This window comes from Astatotilapia calliptera, chromosome 8, assembly GCF_964374335.1.
Source record: "Astatotilapia calliptera chromosome 8, fAstCal68.1, whole genome shotgun sequence".
In the NCBI taxonomy this organism is placed as follows: domain Eukaryota; kingdom Metazoa; phylum Chordata; class Actinopteri; order Cichliformes; family Cichlidae; genus Astatotilapia; species Astatotilapia calliptera.
In genome coordinates this window covers 9183732-9209083 of record NC_137429.1, presented here as the reverse complement: position 1 = coordinate 9209083, position 25352 = coordinate 9183732, and the positions used below count along the sequence as shown (strand labels likewise).

General features: G+C 41.5%; 2 protein-coding genes and 2 long non-coding RNA genes across 20 annotated transcripts in view; 2 read left to right on the top strand and 2 right to left on the bottom strand.

Moving 5' to 3' along the window:
- Positions 1–1638: 1638 nt before the first annotated feature.
- On the bottom strand, positions 1639–10946 carry LOC113028382 (uncharacterized). Of its 3 annotated transcripts, none has more exons than XR_013910942.1 (4): positions 10671–10946; positions 8765–9092; positions 1885–3014; positions 1639–1849 (listed from the first exon to the last, which is right to left on the bottom strand). XR_013910942.1 is itself a non-coding variant. In XM_026178622.2 (3 exons), exons 2-3 carry the CDS (start codon positions 9030–9032, stop codon positions 2623–2625), a joined length of 660 nt encoding a protein of 219 aa, XP_026034407.2. In that variant the 5' UTR covers positions 9033–9092; positions 10671–10946; the 3' UTR covers positions 1639–2622. The 3 variants fall into 3 exon arrangements, 1 of the variants encoding a protein (XP_026034407.2); XR_013910941.1 differs by having other exon boundaries at positions 1926–3014; XM_026178622.2 differs by having other exon boundaries at positions 1639–3014.
- Positions 1890–8123, top strand: LOC145430381 (uncharacterized). Its single transcript, XR_013910945.1, has 3 exons — positions 1890–2064; positions 7718–7879; positions 7959–8123. It is a non-coding gene; the product is annotated as an uncharacterized LOC145430381 (long non-coding RNA).
- A 5427-nt stretch (positions 10947–16373) lies between the features above and the next one.
- LOC145430377 (uncharacterized) lies at positions 16374–16827 on the bottom strand. The gene is made up of 2 exons (XR_013910940.1): positions 16566–16827; positions 16374–16463 (listed from the first exon to the last, which is right to left on the bottom strand). It is a non-coding gene; the product is annotated as an uncharacterized LOC145430377 (long non-coding RNA).
- A 1860-nt stretch (positions 16828–18687) lies between these two features.
- Positions 18688–25352, top strand: part of LOC113028221 (calcium/calmodulin-dependent protein kinase type II subunit gamma) — a 39033-nt gene continuing 32368 nt past the window's right edge. For all 15 annotated transcript variants that reach the window (XM_026178321.2, XM_080305412.1, XM_026178316.2 and 12 more), the window contains exons 1-2: positions 18688–18955; positions 20998–21092. In XM_026178321.2, coding sequence (XP_026034106.1) covers positions 18891–18955; positions 20998–21092 — 160 coding nt within the window. In that variant the 5' untranslated portion in view covers positions 18688–18890. The remainder of the gene's footprint in view (positions 18956–20997; positions 21093–25352) is intronic.

Here is a 25352-nt window from a genome sequence, read left to right as displayed (position 1 = left end):
ACGTTAACAATTCTGTTTGACAATGTTAGTCAGTAAGTGACTGGCTGCTCCCGTATGGGATTAGAACGATGCCACCTTATCCCATAGGGGTGGGCAATCTCAGTCCACAAGGGCCGGTGTCCCTGCAGGTTTTAGATCTCACCTTGGGTCAACATTAGTTCGTTACCAAGCCTCTGGAGAACTTCAGGACATGTTGAGGAGCTAATTTAGCCATTTAAATCAGCTGCGTTGGTTCGAGGACACATCTAAAACCTGCAGGGACACCGGCCCTCATGGACTGAGATTGCCCACCCCTGCCATAGTCCAACCAATGATGCGATTCACATTCGTATATACGCAGCTAATCAACGTCGTTGACAGGCTATGGCTGTATCCCAATTCAGGGTCTGCAGCCTTAAAGTACGCAGCCTTAACGGTCAACAAGGGCCACGTACTCAAAGACCGCTAAGGCCGGAAGTGCGAGGCTTGTGAAATGGGACGTAGCCTCCATCGTGCTGCCCAGGTTGCCTAGCAACCATGATACTAACAGCTGAAAACGTTTCATACAGCATTGTTTGACAGAAATGAAGGAGAAAATCTTTTCAGGACAGACGGAACAATTGACGGAAAAAATGTGGACTTTATACCAGTTTATAAATTGTGTTGATAGGCCACGTAAAACCAGAGTTATGATAAAAAATATATGCAATGTTTGGTTTTCTTCCTGAATACTATCGTTGTTTATATTGTTTATTGTCTATATAAGAAGTAGCTATATAATTAATTGCCCAACATTGGTCATTATTTACTGTATTTTGCAGACAGAGAGTTACAGGACTCTCTCCCAGACCACAGACTCATAATACAAGTCAGAGCTTTATTAAAAAAAAAGAAAGTTGTGTTTTCAAAACTGGAGTTCAAGTTATTTTTACTTCCAATAGTGTTAACATACTACACAGGTCATGAACAGGATTTTTTTTTAATTTTCATTGTAAGTGGGATAAAGCACTTATTTAAAAGTAGTCTAACATAAATGTAAATGCTGTAATTTGATTATTTTAATAAACCATGTAACTTGGATGCTGGCGTGACCACAGTGCACACGTCTGCTGTCGCTCACAGTGGTCCAAGGGACCGCTCAGGGAGTTTGTGTGTTCGCTCAGACACATGAAAAATTAGAGGGAACATTGCCGTGGAGAGTTTTAGAGCTTGTCTTGGAAAAGATAATATGTTTAGCTTAAAAGCTAAAGCTGCCAAACAAAACACGCTAAAAACAAAAGTTAAAATCTGTGAAACAAACTATTTGCAACCATCATCTTGATGGTATTTGATTAATAAACTGTGATTTTTGTACATAAGCAGAATAGTCTTACCATACATCAGCAGCTCAACAGAAACGTCTGCAACATATTTTACTTTATTTTTTCTATTATTAAATTACTCTTTGGCGGACTTAACACTTTTTGGAGTTTTTGTACTGTGAAACATTTTAAAACCAAGAAATCTGAATTTGTTACAATTGTGTCAGTAGCAATTCTTACAAGTGACTCAAGCATGTTAAACCAAGTAACATCTGCAAATTACAAAAAAAATTACAAACAGACAGAAATAAGAAAACTGTCACGGGAGTGGAACGGACTCAGGCGCAGACTGAGGTAGCACAGTTCAACGACACTTTATTAATCACACTGGTGCACTATATACACGTGAAGGGGGGGGAAACACCAGGGTCCCGGGGATCACTTGGCTGGGGAGACACACTTCTTCGCACTCGCTCTGCTCCTCGTCCAAACAGTCTCCACACAAGCAGCTCAGCTCACTCTCCTACTCACGGGGTCCAGGGGTCACAAAAGGGCTGATCCAGGTAAACCTGTTTACACAGACGAGGGTAAGTCGAAGGCAAACACGGGAACAGTAGAATCGCAAGGAAGCCAGGCAATACTAACGAGAGTTACTCAATATTCCAGCAACGAACAGCTCAGAGCCCCAGCCTTAAGAGCCAGAGAACTGCAATCCGCTCGAGATCAGCTGCAGGTGCGTGGGCCAAGGGCAGGAGCCCAATCAGAGCTCCGCCCAGGCAGACAGGTAGGAGAGACAGAGTGAGAGAAAAACAACAAACACTTGTGGCCACACTGGGCTGGCCGGGGAGGCACAGGGACCATGACAAAAAATGTATTTTCCTAGTGGTCAGTTGATCCACTAGGACATAGGTGTCAAACTCTGGCCCGCGGGCCAAATTTGGCCCGCAGCCTAATTACATTTGGCCCGCGAAGCCATACCAGATTACTATTAGAGCTGGCCTACTGGTATTATACAGCTAATATATATATTGTTTAGTATTAAGCTTTGCTTGTTCCATATACCGTTTTTCAGAAAAAACTGAATACTCAAACGTGTTTGAGTCCATAAAAAAAGATTCATTCTTATATCTGGAGAATAAATATATTTCAATAAATATAAACGTTAGCCCGCGACTTTGTTCCTGTTTTGAATTTTGGCCCACTGTGTATTTGAGTTTGACACCCCTGCACTAGGAAAAGACAGTTTCAAAAATAATTGGAGGTTCAGGGTTGTAGACGACTTGCTGATGACGCGACATTTCCTAGATTTTTTCCCACCTCCAGCTCATCATTGAGGTTTCAATCAATGGACTCTTCTTCTCTTTTTGACCACTGGCTCTCCATCACTCCACTCTTCATCTCTTGACTCTTCATCATTCCATTCCTTATCTGCGTCCTCTTCATCATTCCATTCTTCATCTTCTTCCTCTTCATCATTCCACTCTTCATCCTCGTCCTCTTCTTCATTCCACTCTTCATCCTCGTTTTCTTCTTCATTCCACTCTTCATCTCTTATCTCTTCATCATTCCCCTCTTCATCCTCGTCCTCTTCTTCATTCCACTCTTCATCCTCGTTTTCTTCTTCATTCCACTGTTCTTCCTCTTCATCATTCCACTCTTCATCTTGTGATTCCTCATCAATTGAATATTCACCACTTGCCTCTTCATTATTTGGCTTGTCCTTTCTGGAAGTTGCTTAAAATAAAATATATACAAATGTTATTGTTTATTTAATCCAGTGCAAAGGGTGTGGCATCTCTGTCACTGCTATTTAAACCAATGCTGTAGACACTATAAAAGATGGATGCAGTACTGATGAGTTCTTAGCCAACGAGTGAGAATACCAAAGAAATTTCACATTTTTAATATCACAAAATAACCAAAATTTACAAAACAGACCATTTTTATTCAGTATGACCGAATATAAATGACAGAGACCTTGAACTCAGGAGCAAATGGTTTACAGAGAGACTTGTATAGATCTGGAGGTTTTTTGTCGCCATCTGGTGGCCTTTACATGAAATGCAGGTTTAAGGCATTTAATCATTGGCTTAATTTTTCTGCCCCAGAAGCTGCATCCATCTTTGATGATGTCTATGAACAGGTTCTCATCCCAACGCGTAACATACCGACGACTGTGACAAATCGTCAGCATGTTACTGCCGCGGGGTCCTCTCAGAAACTTCTCCCGAACAAATATAGGCGTAGTCAGGCAGGGTTCGGAGTGTGTACTTTATTATGCTGGCCTCCCAAGTGCACAAAGAACTAATTACAGAAAGAATTTAAAAAATAAATAAACGTAACTCAATGAAAAACAAAAAAAAAGTAGTCTATTTGCAAAGCTCAAGTGGCTGAACCACCCTACATGTTACCCTCACCGTAACCATCTCACAACCGTAACCATCTCACACTCTCCAGTAGGCCCTGATAACCTTCCTTTATACTCCACTGCCCATCCCAGTAGGCATAATAATTATCAATCAAGGCAATTTTCTTCACAAAACAATACTTTTCTTTGCTCATTTCCAGCCATATTTTCTATGATAATCACAAATGTATTTATGACTACTTTCTGGAAACCTACAGTGTCCTACAGAAAACCCCCAACAAAAGTATAACTCTGGGTGAGGAATGATGGCTACCACCATGGGCCTGGTGGTGCTGTTTGATAGCGAGTTGCAATCCTGGGAAGAATATTGTGAGATTTTGGATTACTTCTCTGTCGCAAATTATTTTAAGGAGGAGGAGGAGAAGAAGCGAGCAGTGCTGTTGAGTGCTGAAGTTTTCTCAAGCAAAGGAAGCAGGTAACAGAGACACTGTGGGCTTGAGGAGCATGACGGAGCAGTCGTGATTCAGTAAACGAATAGGATCGGTGAACAAGATGGAGGACGTCGGCTCGAAGTCACAACAAGATATCAGGGAATGCTACAGATGTGGAGGGATAAATCATGTGGCCGGTGACTGCAGGTTTGTTACAGAAAAGTGCCACAACTGTGGCAAGGTGGGACACATAAAAAGGGTCTGCAGAAAAAACGGAACAAAAAGGAGGGTGTGGCTGGCAGACAAGGAAAACAAGCATATGTCTTAGAAGAGGAGAATGGGGAGAAAACATCTTGATGCATTCTCAATCATCCAGGAAAGTAAATCTCCAAAAGTTGATTCTGTTCATCTGGACGTAGCGTTTTGTGGGAGAAATGTTTTGTCACTCATCCAAGTGACGAAACATTTCTCTCACAAAACGCTACGTCCAGATGAACAGAATCAACTTTTGGATAATGGGGAGAGTGAGGAGAAAGAAGCTGAAATCAATCAATCAATCAAAATTTATTTATATAGCACATTTTAAAGACCAAAGTACACCAAAATGCTTTCCAGTAAAATCATGATACAGATAAAAATCACAATATAAAATATAAATTACAGATATAAAATATAAAATAATTACATAATCTAAATGCAAAGCCAGATGTAAATTACCCTAATTAGCCTGGAATGCCAGGTTAAACTAGAACGTTTTTAGACGTGATTTAAAAGATTGAATAGAATCTGATGCGCAAATATGAAGAGGAAGAATATTCCATAACCTGGGTGCGGCAACGGCAAAGGCACGGCCTCCTCTGGTCTTCAGCCGAGACCTAGGTTGCACTAAGAGCAGTTGCCCGATGATCTTAGTGCTCTCTTAGGGCTATACAGACAGAGGAGATCAGCTAGGTAGTCAGGTGCCATATTATTTAGGATTTTATAAGTAAACAATAAAATTTTAAAATCAATTCGATATTTAATAGGAAGCCAATGTAAGTTGGCTAGAACAGGGGTGATAGAATCATACTTTCTAGTGCCAGGAGACGTGCTGCAGCATTTTGGACCAGCTGCAATCGCTGAAGGAGGGAAGATTGAAGGGCCAAGTAGAGAGAATTACAATAATCTAGTCTTGAAGTGATGAAAGCATGAATGAGTTTCTCCAGATCTTTGCATGGTATATAAGGTTTAGCCTTAGAAATTAGCTGGTTTTTACCAAAGTAGAAACCTGTTTATCTAGTTTGAAGGAACTATCTATGAAAACTCCAAGATTCCTAGCAGCATCAGTGAGGTGATTAGCAACAGCAACATTTCCTTTAAAGTCGAGAACGACACAGGTTCAAACTGTTGAAAAACCGTTGAACATTCGGAAACTGGGGCTTGATTTACTGCCGGAGAATGTGGGGCCCTTAACACTGAGATTTTATCTATGAAATGATTTAGAAACTTTTCGCAGAGGGCCGGGGAGGCACCCATCGAAACATCAGAGCAAGGATTAACCACTGAGTTAAAGATTTTAAACAGAACTCAAGGATTGTGACTATTAGTTGCAATGATGTTCGACAAAAAAGAAGTTTTTGCCATTTTGGCAGCCTTCTGAAATTTAGACCGGCTCATATGCAGGATGTCAAGGGACACCTGAAGTTGATCTTTTTTCCATCTCCTCTCAGCTCGACGACGTTCATGTCTAAGAGCGAGGGTGTATTCATTTAGCCAGGGTTGGCGAGAGGTTTTACGGCGTTTAGTCTTTACTGGAGCCACAGTGTCCAAAATAGAAGAGCATGTAGAAATAAAAGAGTTGACTGCGCCATCAACCGAGAGAGGTGCATTACTAATGTCATCGTAACAGACAGAGTTAGCAAAGGCCGCAGAGAAAAGGGCAACAGCCTCAGAATTAATCAGACGCGATAAGCACAGTGGACCCTCAGAGTTCAGTTCCATATTGCATAACTGAACATCAAACATAACTGGGAAATGGTCCGAAATCCCAGCATCATTAATGTCTGTGATGCAAATATCCAGTCCATACGACAATACCAAGTCCAGCATATGGCCTTTAGTGTGGGTTGATTTTCTCACCCACTGAGTGAGATTAAAAGAGTCAATAAGGGCAAGAAAGTCCTTAGCCAATAGGTCCGCCTCACAGCATATATGAATGTTAAAATCACCACAAATAAGAACACGATCATAATTTAAAAAGATAAATCCTAAAAGATCAGCACATAAAGGCAAGTAGTGTGACTATGTACAATATGCATGAGGAGATTAGTATTCCGAGGGAGGAACCCATCAGAAAGGAACTAAAAGTAAATGGACAGAATGTGATTTTTGAAACAGACACGGGCTGTGGCTTCACTATCATGTCAAAGGAGACATTTAAAAAACCTTTTAAAGGCAGTAATGCACCCAAAGTAAGCAAGTGTGGAATCAAACTGAGAACGTGTGGAGGCCACAAGGTAGCCAAAGGTCACGAGCAGCCAAAGTGAAGGTGGAATTCAGAGACAGTAAGAAAAACACTGGATGGCGGTGGTTAAAGGGGCTAGAACTACTTTGATGGGTCGCGGATGGATTAAGGCCCTCCAACTAGAGTGGCATCCTATACATGAGATAGAAGGCAGAGAAGATGCTGCAGCAGATACTGGCCAGACATGCAACAGTGTTTAAGGATGAGCTAGGAACGCTAAAGGGGTTCGCAGCAAAGATACATGTAGCCAGTGATTCCAAACCTTGCTTATATAAGACACCAGTGATTCCAAACCTTGCTTATATAAGACACCAGTGATTCCAAACCTTGCTTATATAAGACACAATTAGTTCTGTTTTCTATGAAAAAGAAAGTGTAGCAAGAAGTGGAGAGACTGTTGGAGGAGAAAATTATCCAGCCAGTGAAATTCTCTGATTGGGCAGCACCCATTGTACCAATACTAAAGCCAGACTCCAGTGCCAGGATTTGTGGTGACTACAAAAAATGACCAAAAACATCTTCAGACACTGGATGGAGTACTGCAGCACTTAGATGAGGCGGGGCTGCGTTTAAAAAGGAGCAAATGTCAGTTCATGGAGAAGGAAGTGACATTTCTAGGACATCGGGTGGATATGACCACATTATGTCTAGTGCCGGCAAAAGTGAAAGCAGTGCAGGAGGTGCCACCCTTAAAATCAGCGACAGAGCTCAAAGCTTATTTGGGGTTGTTGAAGTTCTATAATAAGTTCTTGCCAAACTTGTCCATGCTGTTGGCCCCACTGCACAAGCATCTGAGAAAGGAGGAACCGTGGTGTTGGGGACCAGAACAGAAGAAGGTTTTCTGTAAGTCAAAGGAACTATTGCTACTGTCAAGTAGTGTATTGGTGCACTATGATGAGAAGAAAGATTGGATTTTTTCTTGCAATGCATCCCCCTAGTGGGAGCAGAGATAGCTCAGCAGATGGTCAGGAGAAACCTATTGGGTTTGCATCACGTACACTGAACGTAACAGAAAAGAACTACTAACAGCTGGATAAAGAAGGATTGGCTTTAATATTTGGTGTTGTCAGGGTCCTGGGTCTGAGCAATTATGGACATGTGTATTTTTGGTGTGTGTGTGTGTGTGTGGATGCAGGTGTATCTGGGAGCACCTTCAGACCTGGTGGGTGTGGCCCTGCCAGGTGGTTGGCCACACCTGAAGACCATCACACACCTGCAGCTGATCAAGCCTCATCGGAGGAGCTACTTAAGAGTGTGGTGGAGCTCTCTCCGATGCTGGATCAATGCGTGACTTCACGTTAGTCTCTTGGCCAGTTAGTAAGTTTAGTCTGCTGCATTGTGGTGTGTCTGACGGCTGCCTCTTTGTTATTCCACAGGAGAGTGTGGAGATGAGAGGGCAGCGAGCATGGGTGCTCAAACACTAAGGAGCGGAGACAAAGAACACTAACACTGGGAAGAAGATATGTCAGGGGAGTCGGGAACGCACTGGGGATTTATTGTTATTTTCCCTGCACTGTAAATAAATGCACTGTTGCATCAAAGAGACCAGCATTTGGGTCCTCCTTTCCCCACATCCCCATGGTTGGCCAGCGTTAACCGTGACAGGTGTACAGTATTTTCATAGGTACTTGTATGGCAGGAAGTATATGATTATCATGGATCACAAGCCATTGATAAGTTTTTTTCATGAGATGAAGGCCGTCCCTCTGTTGGCGTCACAGAGGATCATGCGATAGGCGGTATTGTTAAGAGCATATAAGTATGTTCATTAAATACAGAGAGGACAAGAACAACATGAGAGTCGGTTGGAATGAATCTTTAAGTGTGTTTTACGTGTGACATGAAAATCAACTTAACAACGTTATGGTTAGGAGGGATAGGGTCAGGGTTAGGGATAGGGTTAGGCATGGTTAAAATTATGATTAAGGTTATGGTTAAGGGTACGGTTAAGATTAGGGATGGAATAGAAAGCCGCTTTGCAGCGTTCTATTTGATTGAATTGAAAACTGAGCATTTCATAAGAACGTGGAAAGTTACCTTTTGTGTTACTATGAGAGGCCTATGGACGTGACAAATCGACGGTATGTTACGCATTGGGAGAGATAATGAACAAGACAAGAAGATGCAAATGAACAAATATTCAATGTTTGCATGATGTGTCAACACCACCATGGCATTTTACCTTCAGTTAACTTTTTTGCCAGGTCATTGCGCTTAATGCTACTGAAATTGTCAATTGTCACCTTCACAGCATCATCTTCCCCATAAACCTGGACCAGCTTGTCCACAGTTTTCTCTCTGGTAGCATTCTCCAGATGAGATGTCTTGATAGTTTGTTGTCCCTTTGTCTCATTCAAGGCCAAGTACCACTGAAAGGATCTTAGATCAGATTCATTTAGCTCGTCGAGGTAATCTTTCAGCAGTTTTTTAACTTGTGCTAGAGTAGTCATTGTTAACTGTCAGCAAGTCTTATGTGGAAGTGCACAATCAGCTGATAAGGGTCTTCAGGTCTGTGGATTGATGATGAAAGACAAGAAAGAAGATGTTAGAAGTAATTTGTGGAACAAAATGACTATCTAAATCTAAACATCAAAATCATGTAACAGATAAAAAATTGTTTTGTCTGATACTGACAGCCCATAAAGTTGTCATCAAAGTGTTTGCTGAGCTCGTTTGCTAAGGAATGGAGCCAAATATACAACTGGAAGGTCTGCTGGCCAAGCAGATTTAATGCATTTCAGTGCCTGCTTTATTTTTCAGACATGGAAGCTATTTTTTTCTTCTTTTTTCTTCTTGTTTTCCAGAATTCTGATGTTTTTCTCAGAATTATTTTTTCTCTGATTTCTGACTTTTTTCTCAGAATTTTGAGATTAAAGTTAGAACTCTGCGATTAGTTTAGGTCATTTGTAAGAAGGATTACTTTAAACATTATGGACATGTTTGTGTTAAATATTATCAGTTTGGTGCAACTTTGAAATTATTAACTTCTGGAGCTTATTCTTATGTCAGAAATGAATAGAAGAAAGTAAACAAGCAAAAAAAAAAGAAAAGAAAACACACCCTCACCCTAATAAAAACAGAGGCCACTCTAAAGCAAAACAAAAATTAAATTGTCAGTTAGATGTGATTCCAACTTTAGTTGGTTCTGTCAGCAACCTGTGGACAGCAGAGCTGTGAAGCACTGAAAACAAAATCCTTTGGACCCATTTTCTCTCTCTGCAGGTAAAACATCCATTTTTGAGTTATACCTCATCTTTGCCTCTCGTGCTTCCCTGTCTTTGTGTGTGGAGGAGCTGCCTGAACATGCCTGCAGTAAAATTCAACCTCAAGCAAAACAAAACAAAACAAAAAATCAAACAGAACAAGTCTCAGTTTTTTAAAACTGAAAAACTTCCCAACAACTGGAACACTTCCTCATTTGCTAACACACTAGCTCGGAGCACATACATTTTATTCATTCTCTTTACTTTTATTTCTACTACCTATGGTAAATTTACAATGTTTAAAGGCTAAGTGACCATTAGAATAATAAACCTGGTCTTAATAATAAGACTGGTCTTTGAAATCGTGAAAAAAAGTGTGCAATATTCCCTTTCAGATCAAAATAAAAAAGGTTATATCACCTTCACGCTACCTGATAAATATTTTGATAGAAGGAAATAAACTTGTTCTCCCACAGAGTTTCACAAAGTGGCCTGAAATGTGAAAACTTGATGGTTTTCAGTAACTTTAAACGAAAGAACACGTTCAGAAAGTTTTGATGATTTGCGCGCCAATTTAGGGAGCAACAAAAATTCACAAACCAACGCTAAGTATTTGTAATGTGTGATTTGAGGATAGTGGATTATATTTAGTTATTTATTGTCTATAGTGAATTGTCATTTTTGCACTGGTTTATAGTTTTTAATCATTAGGGAGCGACATTTCTTGGCAGCAGCTGTATTTGGCATCATTTGGATCTCGTCTACTCCTGCTGAACAAAACGCACCCCAACAGCTGACACACAGTAAAAACAACAGACTAAATTGATTCCATGCAAAAACATAAAACACTGTTATAATCACTCATTAGCATAATTTGCCGCTCACCTTTGTTCTCTGTCCTTGTTCCAAGTAGCTTCTAGTTTTTTGCTCTGCAGATCTGATCGTCCACCCTCCTGAACAAATACTTCCGTGTTTCTTCAAGTTTTCTGCACATCAGTGTTTGTCTGTGTTTCCACTGCAGTGCAAACCTTCAAAGATTATTCAGACAGATGTTTTCACCCAGGTCTTTAGAAAAATATCTCTTTTGTGTTCTCTGTTTAAAAATGCATAGCAAACAGGTTACATGTTCACTGTCTCCGTCTCGTTCACGTTCTTTAAGTATCAAAGCTGCAGGTCTTTGTAATGACCTATTTACACACACACGTACACACCCATAGAAGCAATACTTGCCTACTGTCTGCCTAGTGAGCCACAAATGCCAGCAGCTGTCTGCAGGGTGGTATTTTTTTATACGTTTTCCTCCCTGGTTGAAAACAGAAAGTGGGGCTTCTGGACTGCACAGTGTACTATGTGTGTGTGCGTCTTTGACCCTTGGGTTTGAATTTTTCTGCAAATCGTGATTCTTTCTGGTGTTGAGAGTTCTGTATTATTTAGAGTTTTCTGTTAACAGTGTTACTTTGTATTTTCTTGTGTGTATGAGTTATCCTAAGATTATTTCTATTGCTTCCTGTCCTTTTATTTGTGCCTTTTGTTTTTACTTTAGTTTTACTTTACTTTAGGTTTGTTAGTTCCCTTCTGTGTTCCCTTTCTGTTCCCTCAGTTCACCTAAACCTCACCAGATCTACAGTGAAGACATCTGGATGTTATTTCTAAGTGTGGCAAAGAGAAGGAAGGTGATCCAGATGAACACACACTCACACATACACAGTGTGTATGCGTGCATGCAGCAAAGATTCATGCTTAATACTGCTCTAAAAGCTCTGTTCCCTACATCTTTCTATTCAGTGACTTCACTAAGATCAGATATCCCTAATACACTCACCACAATCACACAGGTCTGGGTGTGAACACAGAAATATAAAAAGGAAACTGACTGAAAGGAGATGCTAAAATAGCTTGTTCCAAACGGGGGATGAACTAAAGTCTGCACTAAAACCCAGTAAAAGATTTTTGGGGTGTGTTTTTCTTTCCGTTTTCTTTCTTGTAAAAAATATATGAACCCGGAAACGAGCGCAATGGTTTGCATTAAAGTCAATGAACCAAAAACCTTCACGGATCTAAATGAAAACTCAGAGGATCGTTTTTAGCTTTATAAGCAACAGTATGAAAAACAAACTCCAAGTATTTTTATCTGCTAGAGTAAATGTAACGTAGTTTAACATTCAGCATTTGGCATTAAGCAAATAAAGTTTCTTGACTTATTATGACTCTGATGGATGGAGCACCTCTTTCTATAGCATTTATTCAAGACGTTCGGAACAAAATTAATCAGAGGCTTGGGATTGACGTCCATGAGATGATCATTTCCTACACTTCTTTCCTACACACCCCGTATTTGCGCACTGTCCTTACAGATGCTATGGTCACACTGCAACATCACACATGCAGTAAAAATACATAAGCAAGTTATGTTTTTACTACTCCATGTGATGAAGGACTCTTTATCACAAGACTTCATGAGTGTTGATGTGCGACTCTTCATTTATGTCTTTGTTGAAACTGAGGTTGGTCTACTTTTGCTGAAAATGAACTAAATGGCATAAGTGTTTTGAATGACACAGTTTATAGTGTCCCTTGGCGAGACACTTATTAGTTACAACTAGTTGCAACTAAACAAACAAAAAGGCAGTAGCTGATATCAGCCGCCACCCTATCATCTAAATCCCGTCACTTCTGGCTCCACAAAACTGAGGCTTCAAATACAAAGTCCAAAACCAGCAGGTGATCTCACAGAGGGGTTGCAATGGGTTTACATCCAGTATCTTCTTCTGTTTTTTCAACTCTAATCTTATCAACTTTGTGACATTTACATATGAACAAAGAATGCACTGACAGTGCAGAAAATAAGTAGATAAATGACATCGACTGTTTAAGATCTATGGCTGCAAATGTACTGTTTTGTTGTTTGCTTATTTTCTAGGCAGTTCTTAAAAGCTTAGAACAATATAAAGTTGTGGTCACGTTTACGTACACTCGTCATTGATGGCTGGACTGATTGTACAGCATTCATCTTTAATGACTTAAAAAAAGTAAAAAGAAAAAAACAAGAACTGGGGACACAAGCTTGAATTTATTTTGGATTTTCTTTCTCTCAGGCATGCTTGTGCGTGTGTGTTTAACTAGTGTGGTGTACAGTAAGTCACCAGTGCTGTGAAAAGCTGCATTTCACAGATGTTTTTATTCCCCTCCTTCATGCTGCAGTTTTCTCTGTTGAACACAAGATGGAAGTAAAGTCCAAGTTGTGCACTGTTGGTTTTTAAAGTGTGTGGAACACAAGCCTAAACTGATTCAGTTCACTTTTCATCTTAGATCATTTTATATATAGTGATGTCAAGACCCTACAGAACCTCTTTTTGGGGCCAACTTCTGCTAATTTACAAAACCTCCGGGGTGCAGTTGACTTGTCAAAAATGTACCTCCTACATTCTTTTCATAACCACATTTCCCAGCGCTCGATGGAAGACGTCATGTGGTCAAAGAAAGGTGTGAAGGAGAACAAATAAAGACTTATTTACACTTACATTTGACAATTTAAGAATGTGTTTGATGTGTTTACATACAATGTTCTGATAGATTACAAAATGTGCATCTTGCTTCACTCTAAAGTGTTCTTACCGTGTTGTTTCATGCAGGCCAAAGAAACAAGAACCCCCAGAGAAAAATTATCATTATCAAAGGCTGTTTTTTAAAGACCAAGGAAATACTTGAAATCACAATTACTGATTAGGAGTTTTAAGCTAGTATTATTTTGGTTTTCTTTTTGGTCAGCTACCATCTCTCCTTTGTTCAGCCAGGATGGTTTGGATAGCTTGTCTCTGATCACAAATGACATCATATTAAAAAAATGCATTTTGTCTAACTTCAACTTTAACTAACTTTGTCTAACATTAAAAAATTTTTGATGATCTTAAAATGCAAAAACTGTAGGCTACTCATCTAGTCGCAAGTATTTTGCTGTCGAGAGCTGCTGTGTGTATATATATATATATATAAAATACATGTGAAATGTTTATCTGAGTTGATATCTCAATCATCAAATACTGTCCCTCTTTGTTTGTCCACAGTGTTTCTAAGCAGAGCTTGAGGAAGACCAACTAAAGCAGGAATTAAAAATCAAAGTTTTCAATGTGTTTTTGCATTATTCTTTTCCTTCCCCTATAATTTACACTGGAAGTACAGTGTAAGAAGGACACTGCTTCAGTGCCCTGTATCTCAAAGCAGTTGACTTGAAATTTTTTAGCTCTCTGCTTAAATGTACATTAGCATAACCAAATAATGGGCTTGGCCACCATAAAATAAAATGTGCCCACCTCTCACAACCTACAGTCTTTATGCATTCTCTATCATCCGAAAACATTGCACTAAAAAATTCAACATCCAGAAGACAAGAATAAACTTTCTAGGACAACCAGTAGTTATTTTTCCATTTAAAGTACCTGGAACCTTTTCCCTCAGGAACCCTTTTCGCAGCACTTAAATATCCCTTCAGGTCATTGTTTGTCTGTGTTTCCGCTACGATGAAGACACGCAAAGGTTATTCAAATTAGCCTGCTAATGTAGCGGCAGCTGCTTTAACACAGGAGAGATTTAAAAACATTTCTCTTTTGTGCTCCCCATTTATAAAAACATAGACTCCAGGCTTATCTCAGCTGTCTCCATTTTCTCTTCTCTCTCAATATTAAAGGTACTACTCTATGATGATCTGTACACACACACACACACACACAGTCCTACAGGACAGTGTACCATCGTGGGAATGCACATGAAGTTGCAGGCCACACAAAGCGACCATTAGATCCTTTTCCCTGAAGTGGAAAACAACCTAATGGTCTGTTAAGGAGCTATGCCGAACACACAAACAGCACTTCCACCGATGGCCACTTGAGGGCTCTAAATATGAGTTAATTCCCATAGATTCCCATGTTAAGATGTCCAGATACACTGCATTTAAAAAGCCTGTTAACAGAGTGGAATAAAAATGGTTTGAGCCTCTATGGTTAGTGTTCCCTTTTCATAATAACTGCACTGCGGGAAATGTTTGTATAACTTATCCTTGAGTTACACTTGAAAAGCTTAGCTAATTAGAGTCAGTGAACTGGACCTCTCCACAGTGTTTGTGGTATTTGTATATTTTGGAGCATTTTTAATGGAGTTATCTGGCAAGTAATACAGAATGCTGTGGGGTGCTTAACATCAACAAAGCTGGTGAGTATACTTGCATGTTACTTGGGACTAATTAGCACATATGTACATATGTTTGTGCATGTTGCTTGTTAAAAAAGCTTGCAGGCATTACCCAATGACTTAGCATTCCTGCCTCTCATCCAGATTTCATCACTTCTGGCTCCACAAAATTGAGGCTTCAAAATGCAAAGTCCAAAACCAGCAGGTGATGTCACAATGTCTATTTATCTTTGGGCTGCACAATGGGGTTACATCCAGTATCTTCTTCTGTTTTATCACCTTTAATCTTATCAACTTTGTCGACATTTACAAATGAATAACTTTTGTAACCAATCCAGATTTATGTTTAAATAAAAGTGTGAGGGAGGTAACAATGAAAATACTGACCATGCAGAAAATAAAATGATTAAAAAATGGAGTATTTCTGGACCAGGGGCAACTCTCAGTCCCCGGTGATGAGACTTGTTTCACTGTGGAAAGTGATGCTGTTCTTCAAGCAGTTTTCAGTTCATGCAGGCTTAAGCCTTGGTGGTTCCTGAACATCCTAGCTAATTTCCTCTTATCTGAGGGTAACAGTTTGGGCCTTCTTCCAGATCTCTGGCAAAGTGGTGGTACATCCAAATCACTTCTACTTACATAAATTAATTTCTTGTATAGCGCTTTTCTACTCTACCTGAGCACTCCAAGCTGAAAACGTCAGCTTGCCTTATTCACCCAAGCTATGGTTTTTCTATGGTTTTTTTCTACGTAAGTGCGTTCTATCTAACATTTGCACACACTCATACTCCCATGAATGCATCTGAGAGCAGTTTGAGGTTAATGTCTTGCCAAAGGATATTTGGCATGCAGACTGGAGCAGCAAGATCCAACCACCAAGATGCAGATCAGTAGATGACCTTCTGTACCTCCTGAGCTACAGCCACCCCGATTGTATGTACAGCCGCAATTGTACATAACTGAACTGATGTTGGAATCCGCAGTTGTTTAGAACAGACCTTCCCAGCTTGTGTAAATCTACAGTTCTTCTGAGTTCCTTGGATTTCCCCATCATTCTGAGTATTGGTCAATCCAAAGAGACCTGTCAAACAAATACTTTTTATACTGGCAAAGAGAAACTACCAGTTGTGGTAGGAATTAAGAGGCCTTGGCCTTGTTAAGTTAGAAGACACTGTAGAACTGTCAGCACCACTTAGTGAGTGTATGTATAAATCTGAACCTGTATTTATACGTTTGATACTGTGTGGAGAAAATGCAAAATATGCAACCTTTTGCACTACAGATGTATGCTGTACAATCATTCCATTTTGTAAAAAAGAGCAGTTCCAAGAAACCATTAAAAGCCGAAATTACCATGACATTCATGCCTGTGATGAGTGTGTGTAAACATCCGACCGATACTGCAGCTCATGGCTCATTTTTTAATAGGTAGTGAAATAGTCCACATGAAGTAATCCCAGGCTGAGTCAGCAGAGCTTGAATTTCTAGCAGCACTCCCTGAAATGAAGGAAACACAGAATGACTAAACTCTGTAATCATCAAGAACAGGAGCCGAGTACATGTCGCCCCTGATTTTTGCTGTGATCTTCACAAACTTACCATTATTTATTTATCCTGTCCGAGCTGACAGAGCACACTGGCGTTTCATCAGCAACACCCTGCTTTTCGCCCATGCAGCCTCTCACACTGACACCCAGGCGCTGCACAGCCCAGCCACGACCATCAACGACAGATTTGCTGAGCGGTTGGGGGTCGGTAGCTTATTGCTCGCGGGCATCACTACAGTATCTGCTGAAGGAAGGAAGAGTGTTACTCATTCACTTCCCCCAGTCGGATTATTTCTCCAAAAGCAGTGGAGAATGGGAGTGTCATCACTCAGCTTCTGGCCACATCCACCCTCTCAGTTGTGATGATGTAACAGATGGCATATTCACCCTCATTAGTCACAACAGAGGAAAATTCATTCCTAAATGTATCGCAGCTACTCAAGCTTTGATTACACAGTTAGTCTTTTCTGGGTATAAACACAGCTTCAGTTAGCAATGAGAGTCTGCTACAAACAGAAATATGATATTTTGGCTCTGACTACCGCAGAACCTCAACTGGTGCTTTTAACAAAGAACTACTAAATACATTTCTGCAGCTATACATTAACTAAGGGAAACCTTTGAAGTGCCTTTAATGTGTATAGTGAAACATGTTATAATATGATGATAATTCAGCATTTCCTTTGAGATTGAGTGCAATTTCATAGACATTGAGTGCTTTGTTTTTCCCTGCAGGGCGGCATGGGAGTAATAAGAGATGTCAGCATAAATAGCTGCCACCTTCATGCACCATTTTCATTGCAAAACCAAGAGAGAAGTCACAGTCAACCAGTGTCTGCGTCACAGTAGGTAACACATGCATATAAAGTGCACAGTGTGTGCATATGCGTGACTGTTACAATCTGAAAATAAAACATGAAAAATCACAGATTATGTTTCTTTTCTTCATGAGAAATCATCCCACTTTCTCCTCGCTCTCTCTCTCTCCTCACTCCTCTGTCTCTCATGAAGCGGGCAAGGCGTAGTGTGTGGTTGGTGTGAGATAACAAAGGCTGAGGAGTTCACCATTATATAACTTTTGTGGAGGCTGAGGAGGTGGAGGAAGAGGAGGAGAGGCAGCGGGGTTAGCACGTAGGAAAAGGAGGGCAGCATAGGGCCAGTAGCCTACAATGCAGTGCTCGTTTGTCTTCCACATAACACACAAACATGCACACGCTCGCACATAAATGCCGGCCTCCTTTTCATGCTCTCCATCGCCGATTCAGCTGGCTCCACTCGTAATATTTGAACTTTTCAGCGTTTTCAGCTTTTGCGTTCCCACGCTGACAACCACGCATAAAGACTTTCAAGTGAAATCACCATTTTGCTCTCTTTTTCTTATGACTGTGTCTGTGTGCTGTCCCTTCTCTGAGCTGAACTGCTCACATGCAGAGGCCCTCTAACTGTAACTCTCCAGCCCCACCTTGCCTGTCCTCTGATGGCCTCCCACTCATGCCACATTAAACATTTAGAGAGGCACTCTGGATCTTTGTGACACCGTCTTTTAGCGCCGCCAAGCCAACAGCCCTCACACTGTGGATGCTCGTCAGTGGAAACCTGATACAGCAGTCACACTGTTCCCATTAACCATCCCTATCTCTCATGCACATGCACTCCCCTCAAATGCAAAGTCAATTCAGTTGTTCAGGAAGGCCGACCTCCTGTGTTGAGAGCAAGACCTGCATTAATCAATATTGATTCCTTGAGTGTGAACTTATACCTTGTGTGTGTATGAATGTGTGTGTGTGTCACAGTCTGACTCTGCTGCAGTGAGGTGTGACCCAGTGATGGGTGTATCCCGACCGGTGCAGTAAAAACGCTGCTGCCGGGTTGTTGCCTGCAATATTATTTTGAAAGAAATGAGAAGAGACGGATCTTGGATGCCAACTCTGTTTCTCTGGACCGTCACGTGGCTCTTGTACACTTTAGCGGCATCTCATTGTGAGATCCACTGCCCGACAAAAGATGAATTATTTAATCTAAATGACTGAGAGAACATTTCACCATCATCTCCCCACTTTTTTCAGTGACTTCATTGAATTGGAGGCCCCGCTCTCATTGCTGCACGAGCCTATTCTCGCGAGGATTGCACCTCTTTACTACACGTACACGCACGCACACACACACACACCACCATCATCACTCCTCCTCCTCCTCTTGTAGCCAGCCCCTCCCTTTCCGTCTCTGCTCGCCTCTCTTCAGTCTTGCCTGCCTGTCAGAAAGGTGCTTTAGTATTGGAGGCTAGGCTACCCTCCTCTCGGACCCCGTACGAGAGCCTGCCGCCGCAGCTGCCGCCGTCGTACCCCAAGGCTCGGGCTCCCCTCTCACGGCTCTAACCATGGCAACCACCGCTACTTCCACCCGGTTTACTGATGAGTACCAGCTATACGAGGAGCTCGGGAAGTAAGCAGCCTCAACGTTATAGTGTGCATCGTGTTTGTCTTGTCGTTTTGTCCCCCCACCCCCGCAACCTCGCCTCATATTATTTCTGGTTAGCCAGCTAGCAGTGATAGTTAGCCAAAATTGCTTGTAGACTTAATTCTGCTGCCTGCTTTTAGTGGTCTGTCAGTGCATGCTAGCAGGCGTGTGCTATTGTCGTAGTGCAGTCAGGCTAAATAACCGCTGCTATAGGCTAACAGCTGCTCGGGCAGTAACGGGAAGAGCGCACTAACGTTCAGTTACTAGCCAGGGAGCTACCACGCTGATATTGATAAACTGGCCGAGTTAGCCGACTAGCGTTGCGTCTTTTAATCGCTGGTAGGGATGAGCAGAAGGCGCAGATGTTGGTGTATGAGCAGCTGCTGGCCTTTCCGCGTCTGGTAGCCGGTGTTCTCTGGTCTGCTTGACCCGTCAGCCGGGCCCCGAGAGACGCCGGAGACGTAGCCCTGTGACATTTCACCAGCCCACGGGGCTGGCAGCTCTGTGCGGGCTCGACCTAAGGCTGTGGTCGCTAGCTAACTAGGCCGACCCCCCCTCCCTTTTTTTCTTTTTTTCTTCTTCTTCTCCAAGCAGCTGCAGATGATTTGTGTTACTGTGTTGAGTAACGCTACGTACCCCTGGATCAGTTAATAAGGAAGTTATTCGGTCCAAGCTCTGCCGCTTTTATGTTTGCACTGTAATACCTATAAGCTCCGCGCACCAGCTGTCCCCTGCATCATGTTATCAATAAATGAATCGCTGTTAAGGCTCCGTAAGAGAGCCGATCTGTGATTTCTGGGTGGTTACAAGGGCAATTTGGCTTTTACTGTGTAAGAGGCATGACGTGTTTTCTCGGTATTTTGATGACGGCAGAAAAATCAGACTGCTACCTCCTCTGCTCCCTCCAGCAGCAGCGACAGCATCTGCTGTTCTTGGCCGGCTAAGGCTTTTATCCCTCAAATCAACAGCAGGGCGACGCTGGCCGTATAAAGATACACTGTCCTTAATTTCAACTGCCACTTCCACTCTGTCCTTTGTAATTGACAGTAATCGATGGCACTGATTACATAGCCAGTCCACTGGCACACACGCACACATCTACAGATCTTCCCTCCACTGCCCCTGATCTTCCTGCAGACCGACCACTTACCCTGGCTTCTCTTTCTGCACCTGTTTGATAATGAATTTTGCTCCGTCATAGCTTATTAATGTCAAGTCACGGACTTGTACTTGTGTCACCTGTCGCTTCTCATTTACTGGTGAATCATCGAGACCGGGAGCAGTGTGCAGCAGAAAGGAGCAGCCCTCCATATATCATCCACCGCATTAGAAAAAAAACAAAGAAAAAAAAAAGGAGCCCTTCTTCTCTTTTAGGGAAACTCTCAAGGGCCCGAAACTGCAGGTTGTCCAGATGCTATGAAAACCATGTGTAATTACATCTTGTGTAACTGCTCAGACTCATAGAATCACCAGAGCCACTGTGCGAGCATTCATCTAGGTCAATATGAAACTCCTCAGAGTGGCAGGCGTCTTGTAGTGTGCACTTCCTTTTATGTTTGCGTGCATTTGTGAGTGTGAATGTATTAAATGTTGACGATTGTTGTGTGAAACGCAGCCCAGTCTCTGTACTGCCTGTTGCAAATTGAATTTCCTCTTGGGGGGGAGTAGGTTGCATTGTGTTGTGTGCATATCAGAGATTAGAGAAAGTACTCGGTCGTTCATATTCATAGCTGCTTGAGAAGCTTGTTATGACTGCTGGTTTGCTTGATTGTCTCACCTTTTCAGGTTGACTGCCCCTGTTATAGTGATGTAGTATATGATGGCTGTAAAATAAAAAAAACTGAGTCTGAGACAGAGGGACGGGCAGAGAAGGGGGGAAAGGGTGAGATTGTTAGTATTCACAACAAACCACTGCCACATGTAGATGCAGCTTCAAATGTCACACTTTGTGTGTGTGTGCGTGTGTGCCAGAGAGGCAGTGTCTGAAATGGAACTGATTTTTGGTTGTTTATGTTCTTTCTTCTTAGGGGAGCTTTTTCAGTGGTGCGTAGGTGTGTAAAGAAATCATCAGGACAGGAATATGCTGCAAAAATCATCAACACTAAGAAGCTGTCTGCAAGAGGTATGCTAACACCACACTCACTGACACAGACACCGATGTGCGTTTACTTTGTTTGTGATAAATATTGAGCAGTATAGCTTATTTTCTTTGTACGCACTGATGCCACGGAAAACCATATTCAGAAGCAGTTTGTAGTTGAAATAACAGGTTTAAATTCATGCTTGTGGCTAATCCAGTGCACTAATGCTTAACAAATCAAGGTACTTCACCATATCGTTGTATAAATCCCATAAATTCAGTGTTGTTGAAAAGCAGTTCTGTCACTGATTTGTTTTTTCATCACCTCCTGCTGTGGCTTACCACAGATATTGAAGTTATAAAATATCCCAATATTGTGTAGAAAAATCCTGCTTATTGGAAATTGTGCAGAAACAGAAGTCCCATGATTCCAGTTGCAGAGGAAATCTTTTATTGGGTCGTTGTGTCCGTGGGGAGTTCTTATCAGAATCTTCTAACGCTCTTTAGAAACTCGGTATTAAATAACTTTCAATCGCTCCTCTGTGGTGCGAGCAGACAGCCGCTGTACAATTAATTGATTGGCGCTGCTGCTGCTGCACAGTCCACACCTGAATTTTATTAGTTGCTTCACTTGTGTGCCTCCCTGCAGACGTTCACACCCACATGCTCATGCATGGTGTGGCGTGTAATGTTGCAATGATGACGGGAGCTTATGCCACTATGGCAAGACCTCCCCTGACTTCAGGTTTTCTCAGTTTTGTATGGGCCAAATTAGTGCTGCAGATTCCTTTCTGGTGTTGACACACACACCTTTGTTCTCCTTTCCTGTACTCTTTTGTTATACCTTTGCCTTTCTTTCTTTCTCAGCCAGCCTTTCTCTCATTGCCTTTCTCTCGTCTTGCTGCAATGGGGGATTGGTTTGTATTGAGGCTAATCCACTTACGCTAAATGTATCTCATCAACCACTAAGACCCCACGGATTCCTTAGGTGCCTCCCTGTTGTTGTCTGTGTCTTATGGCATTTGTGTGTCTGTGTGAAAAGGGAGACTGAGAGAGAGCGGGAGTTATACTAATGGAGTATGTCTGTTTTGTGTGAGTGTGTTGTAATGCTGTTATTGTTCTATCCCTGCCATCAAGTGTACACATAGGGCAGCTACCAGTATTAATGTCCCACCAAGGAAAAGTACAGGCTCAGCAGAAAACTGTTGGCTCTTTGCAGAGGCATGGAGTACAATGTAGGTCTGTGCGTATGTGTGTTTTTGCCAGGGGAGAAGAAAGCTGGCCAGGAGAGGAGGAGGAGATTTTCAACAGTGTAGTCTTGCAAGAAACTTGGTGACACTCCACACCAGGGGAGGGAGATGAAATGAGACTGAGGGGGAGATGCAATAGACTGAACAAAGGATTGAATTAGAGAATTTGGTGCTAATAGAAGTATTGCAGTAGGCTGTCTTGACTTGCTGACGCAAGATGCACCTACACACAAACACAACAACGTCCACACCAGGAGGCCAGTGCGTGAGCAGGCATCTTGCCCAGTAGGATTTGGGTGGGGCTTCTTTTTTTTTTGTCTGTCCTTTTTTTTTTTTTTTTTTTTTAAAGCCCAATAGGGCAAGTCTGACCTCTTGCATGGCCTGGTGGGTAAGTCTCCCAAAGCTCTGGTAAACACTGCAGTAATCTGAGGGGGAGGGGGGGAGACAAGGAAGGAAGGAAAGAAGGAAGGAAACCAAAAAAAACAGGAAGGAAGGAAGTGGGTGATGTTGGCGGGGGGAATAGATAAATGTAGGGAGTTGGCTGTGGTATAGTTTTGTCCACAGGCCCTTTGGGATGGATGCAAGTGGGCAGCAGCATGCGCAGTAGGCAGTGACACCCACCTGCTTCTCACTGTAAAGAAATGGAGGTTTTCATTTTGGCAGCTTTAGCTAAGTGGGGTAGGGGTTTGTTTGGCTGCCAAAGATTTGTGCGTGTAATTAATTAAAATGACAGACTGTGAGGTAAATTGTGAAAAATGTAACAAAGTGATGCAAAGTATTAAATCTGCACTGGCGTAGCATGAGTCTATCTGCGCCGTATGAATGCTCTGTTTTATTTTGTTGATTGGAGTGACTGGAAGGTTGATGGCTGCTGCATTGTCTGCAGCAACTCTGTGTGTGTGTGTGTGTGTGTGAGAGACACAAATGGTCTGCTTTAATACTACTTTAATATTTTTTTCTTCTCCTCCTACAGTTAGTGGCCTGGGGCGATATTATTGTTCCAGTGAAATGATTTCTCTTGCTCTATTTTACAAATTGCACTTATTGCTCAGCAATTTCATCGCTGGTTCATGGCTCATCTCCTGTTGCCAGAGTCACTTGTTACTGTTGTTGTTAACAGAAAACCAGTGAGATTCATCTGTTTTCTCTCTGAAGGAGGCTTAGAACTCTGAATTACTTTTCATAAAGTCTCTTTGTTCCATGAGTTTTCTCCTCTTTTTATTTATTTATTTACTTTTACAGAAATTGAGCAAAAAATGGTTTTCAAGTAAATGATGCATAAATATATATTAAAAAAATTAATCAATCTGTAAATTTATTTAAATATGAAAGGTATTAAATCACTGAAATTGCCTACAGAACGATATGTATACCTGTTAAACCAGTTATTGGCACAAATCTCTTATCAGCCAATCACATGGCAGCAAACCAACACATTTAGACATGTAGACAACCTGCTGAAAGTGAGCATAAGAATGAGGAAGAAAGCTGATTCCAGGGAGTTTGAACATAGCATTGTTGTGGTTCCAGATAGGCTGGTCTGAGCATTTCAGAAATCTACTGGGATTTTCCCAGAAAACCATCTCTAGGGTTTACAGGGACTGGTGTGAAAATGCCACAGGTCAGAGGAGCATAGCCAGATTGCATCAAGCTGATAGAAAGACACATAAAGTCAAATAAACAGTTGTTATAACCATGGTATGCAGAAGAGCATCTCTAAATGCACAACACATGGAAGCTTAAAGCAGTTACAGCAGCAGAAGAACATACTGAGTGCCCTCCATATCAGCTAAGAACAGGAAACTGAGTCTACAATTAACACTGGCTCTCTAAAATTGGGCAAAAGAAGATTAGAGAAGTGTTCGCTGGTCTGAGTCTGCTGCAACATTCAGCTGGTAGGGTTAGAGTTTGATGTAAACGACATGAAAGCATGGATCCCTCCTACCTTATAACAGCGGTTTAGGCTGCTGGTGTAATGGTTTAGGGGGCTATTCTTACACTTAGGGGCCCTTGGTACTAAACCATTTTAAATGGTTGGTCTAAACACCACAACCTCTCTAAGTCTTGCTGCTGACAGCGTCCTACCTTTTATGACCTCAGTGTGCCAATCTTCTGATGGCTGCCTCCAAGCAGGAAAGTACACCATGTCACAAGGCTCAAATCATCTGGGTTTTTTTTTTTTTTTTACATTTTTGTTTTTAAACAATGAGTTCACTATATTCGAAAGGTCTCCACAGTCACCTTATCTCAATCCGATAGAGCACCTATTTGATGTAGTGCAACAGGTGTTGTGTCAATATGGAACAAAATGTCTGAGGCATGTTTCCAGGGCCTTGTTAAACCTATGCCACAAAGAATTAAAGCAGTTCTGAAAGCAAAAGGAGGTCCGACCCAGTACTAGCAAGGTGTAACTAATAAAGTGGCTGGTGATTGCATATTAGCGATGTTTTCTGACTGAATGACGTAGGGAAATTAAATGACAGTTCAGACTCCCTTGAGCACCTTTTATGCTTTTACTTAAGGAGGAAGTAAATGGTCAGATTGGGGGGGGAAATTAGCCAATCGTGTTGCGTTGACACGTGCACACAGTAGGGGTTCGAGACTGTTTCAGCTGTGTGGTGGCAGACGTTTCTAATTATTATCATACAATAACATGCTTATTAGAAATGGAGGTAAAACTTCACATGCATAGTAGGTAAGTATTATCAGACAAAAGCTTTTTAAACCTTTTGTTGGGGGAACTGGTTTTATATATATATATATCCCAGTGACATTCGAATCAATGTTATGTCTCCCTTCTCGTTCTTTTTGATAGTGGCTTTAAAGTAATTTCTCAGAAGCAACATGTTGGGCAACATGTTGCGTGTGTGTAGCACGGCTTATTTAATGATTACTTTTTTGTGCGTGTGTCTCTTATTGAAATAGTACATGTGTTTTACTTGATGTGTGCTTTTTGTTTGAGAACATTTCTACTTTATAGGACAAGTTTTGCCATACTTTTCAAGGAACAGGAAAAACAGTTTTATATCTTAATTGTATCGTATATTATTTT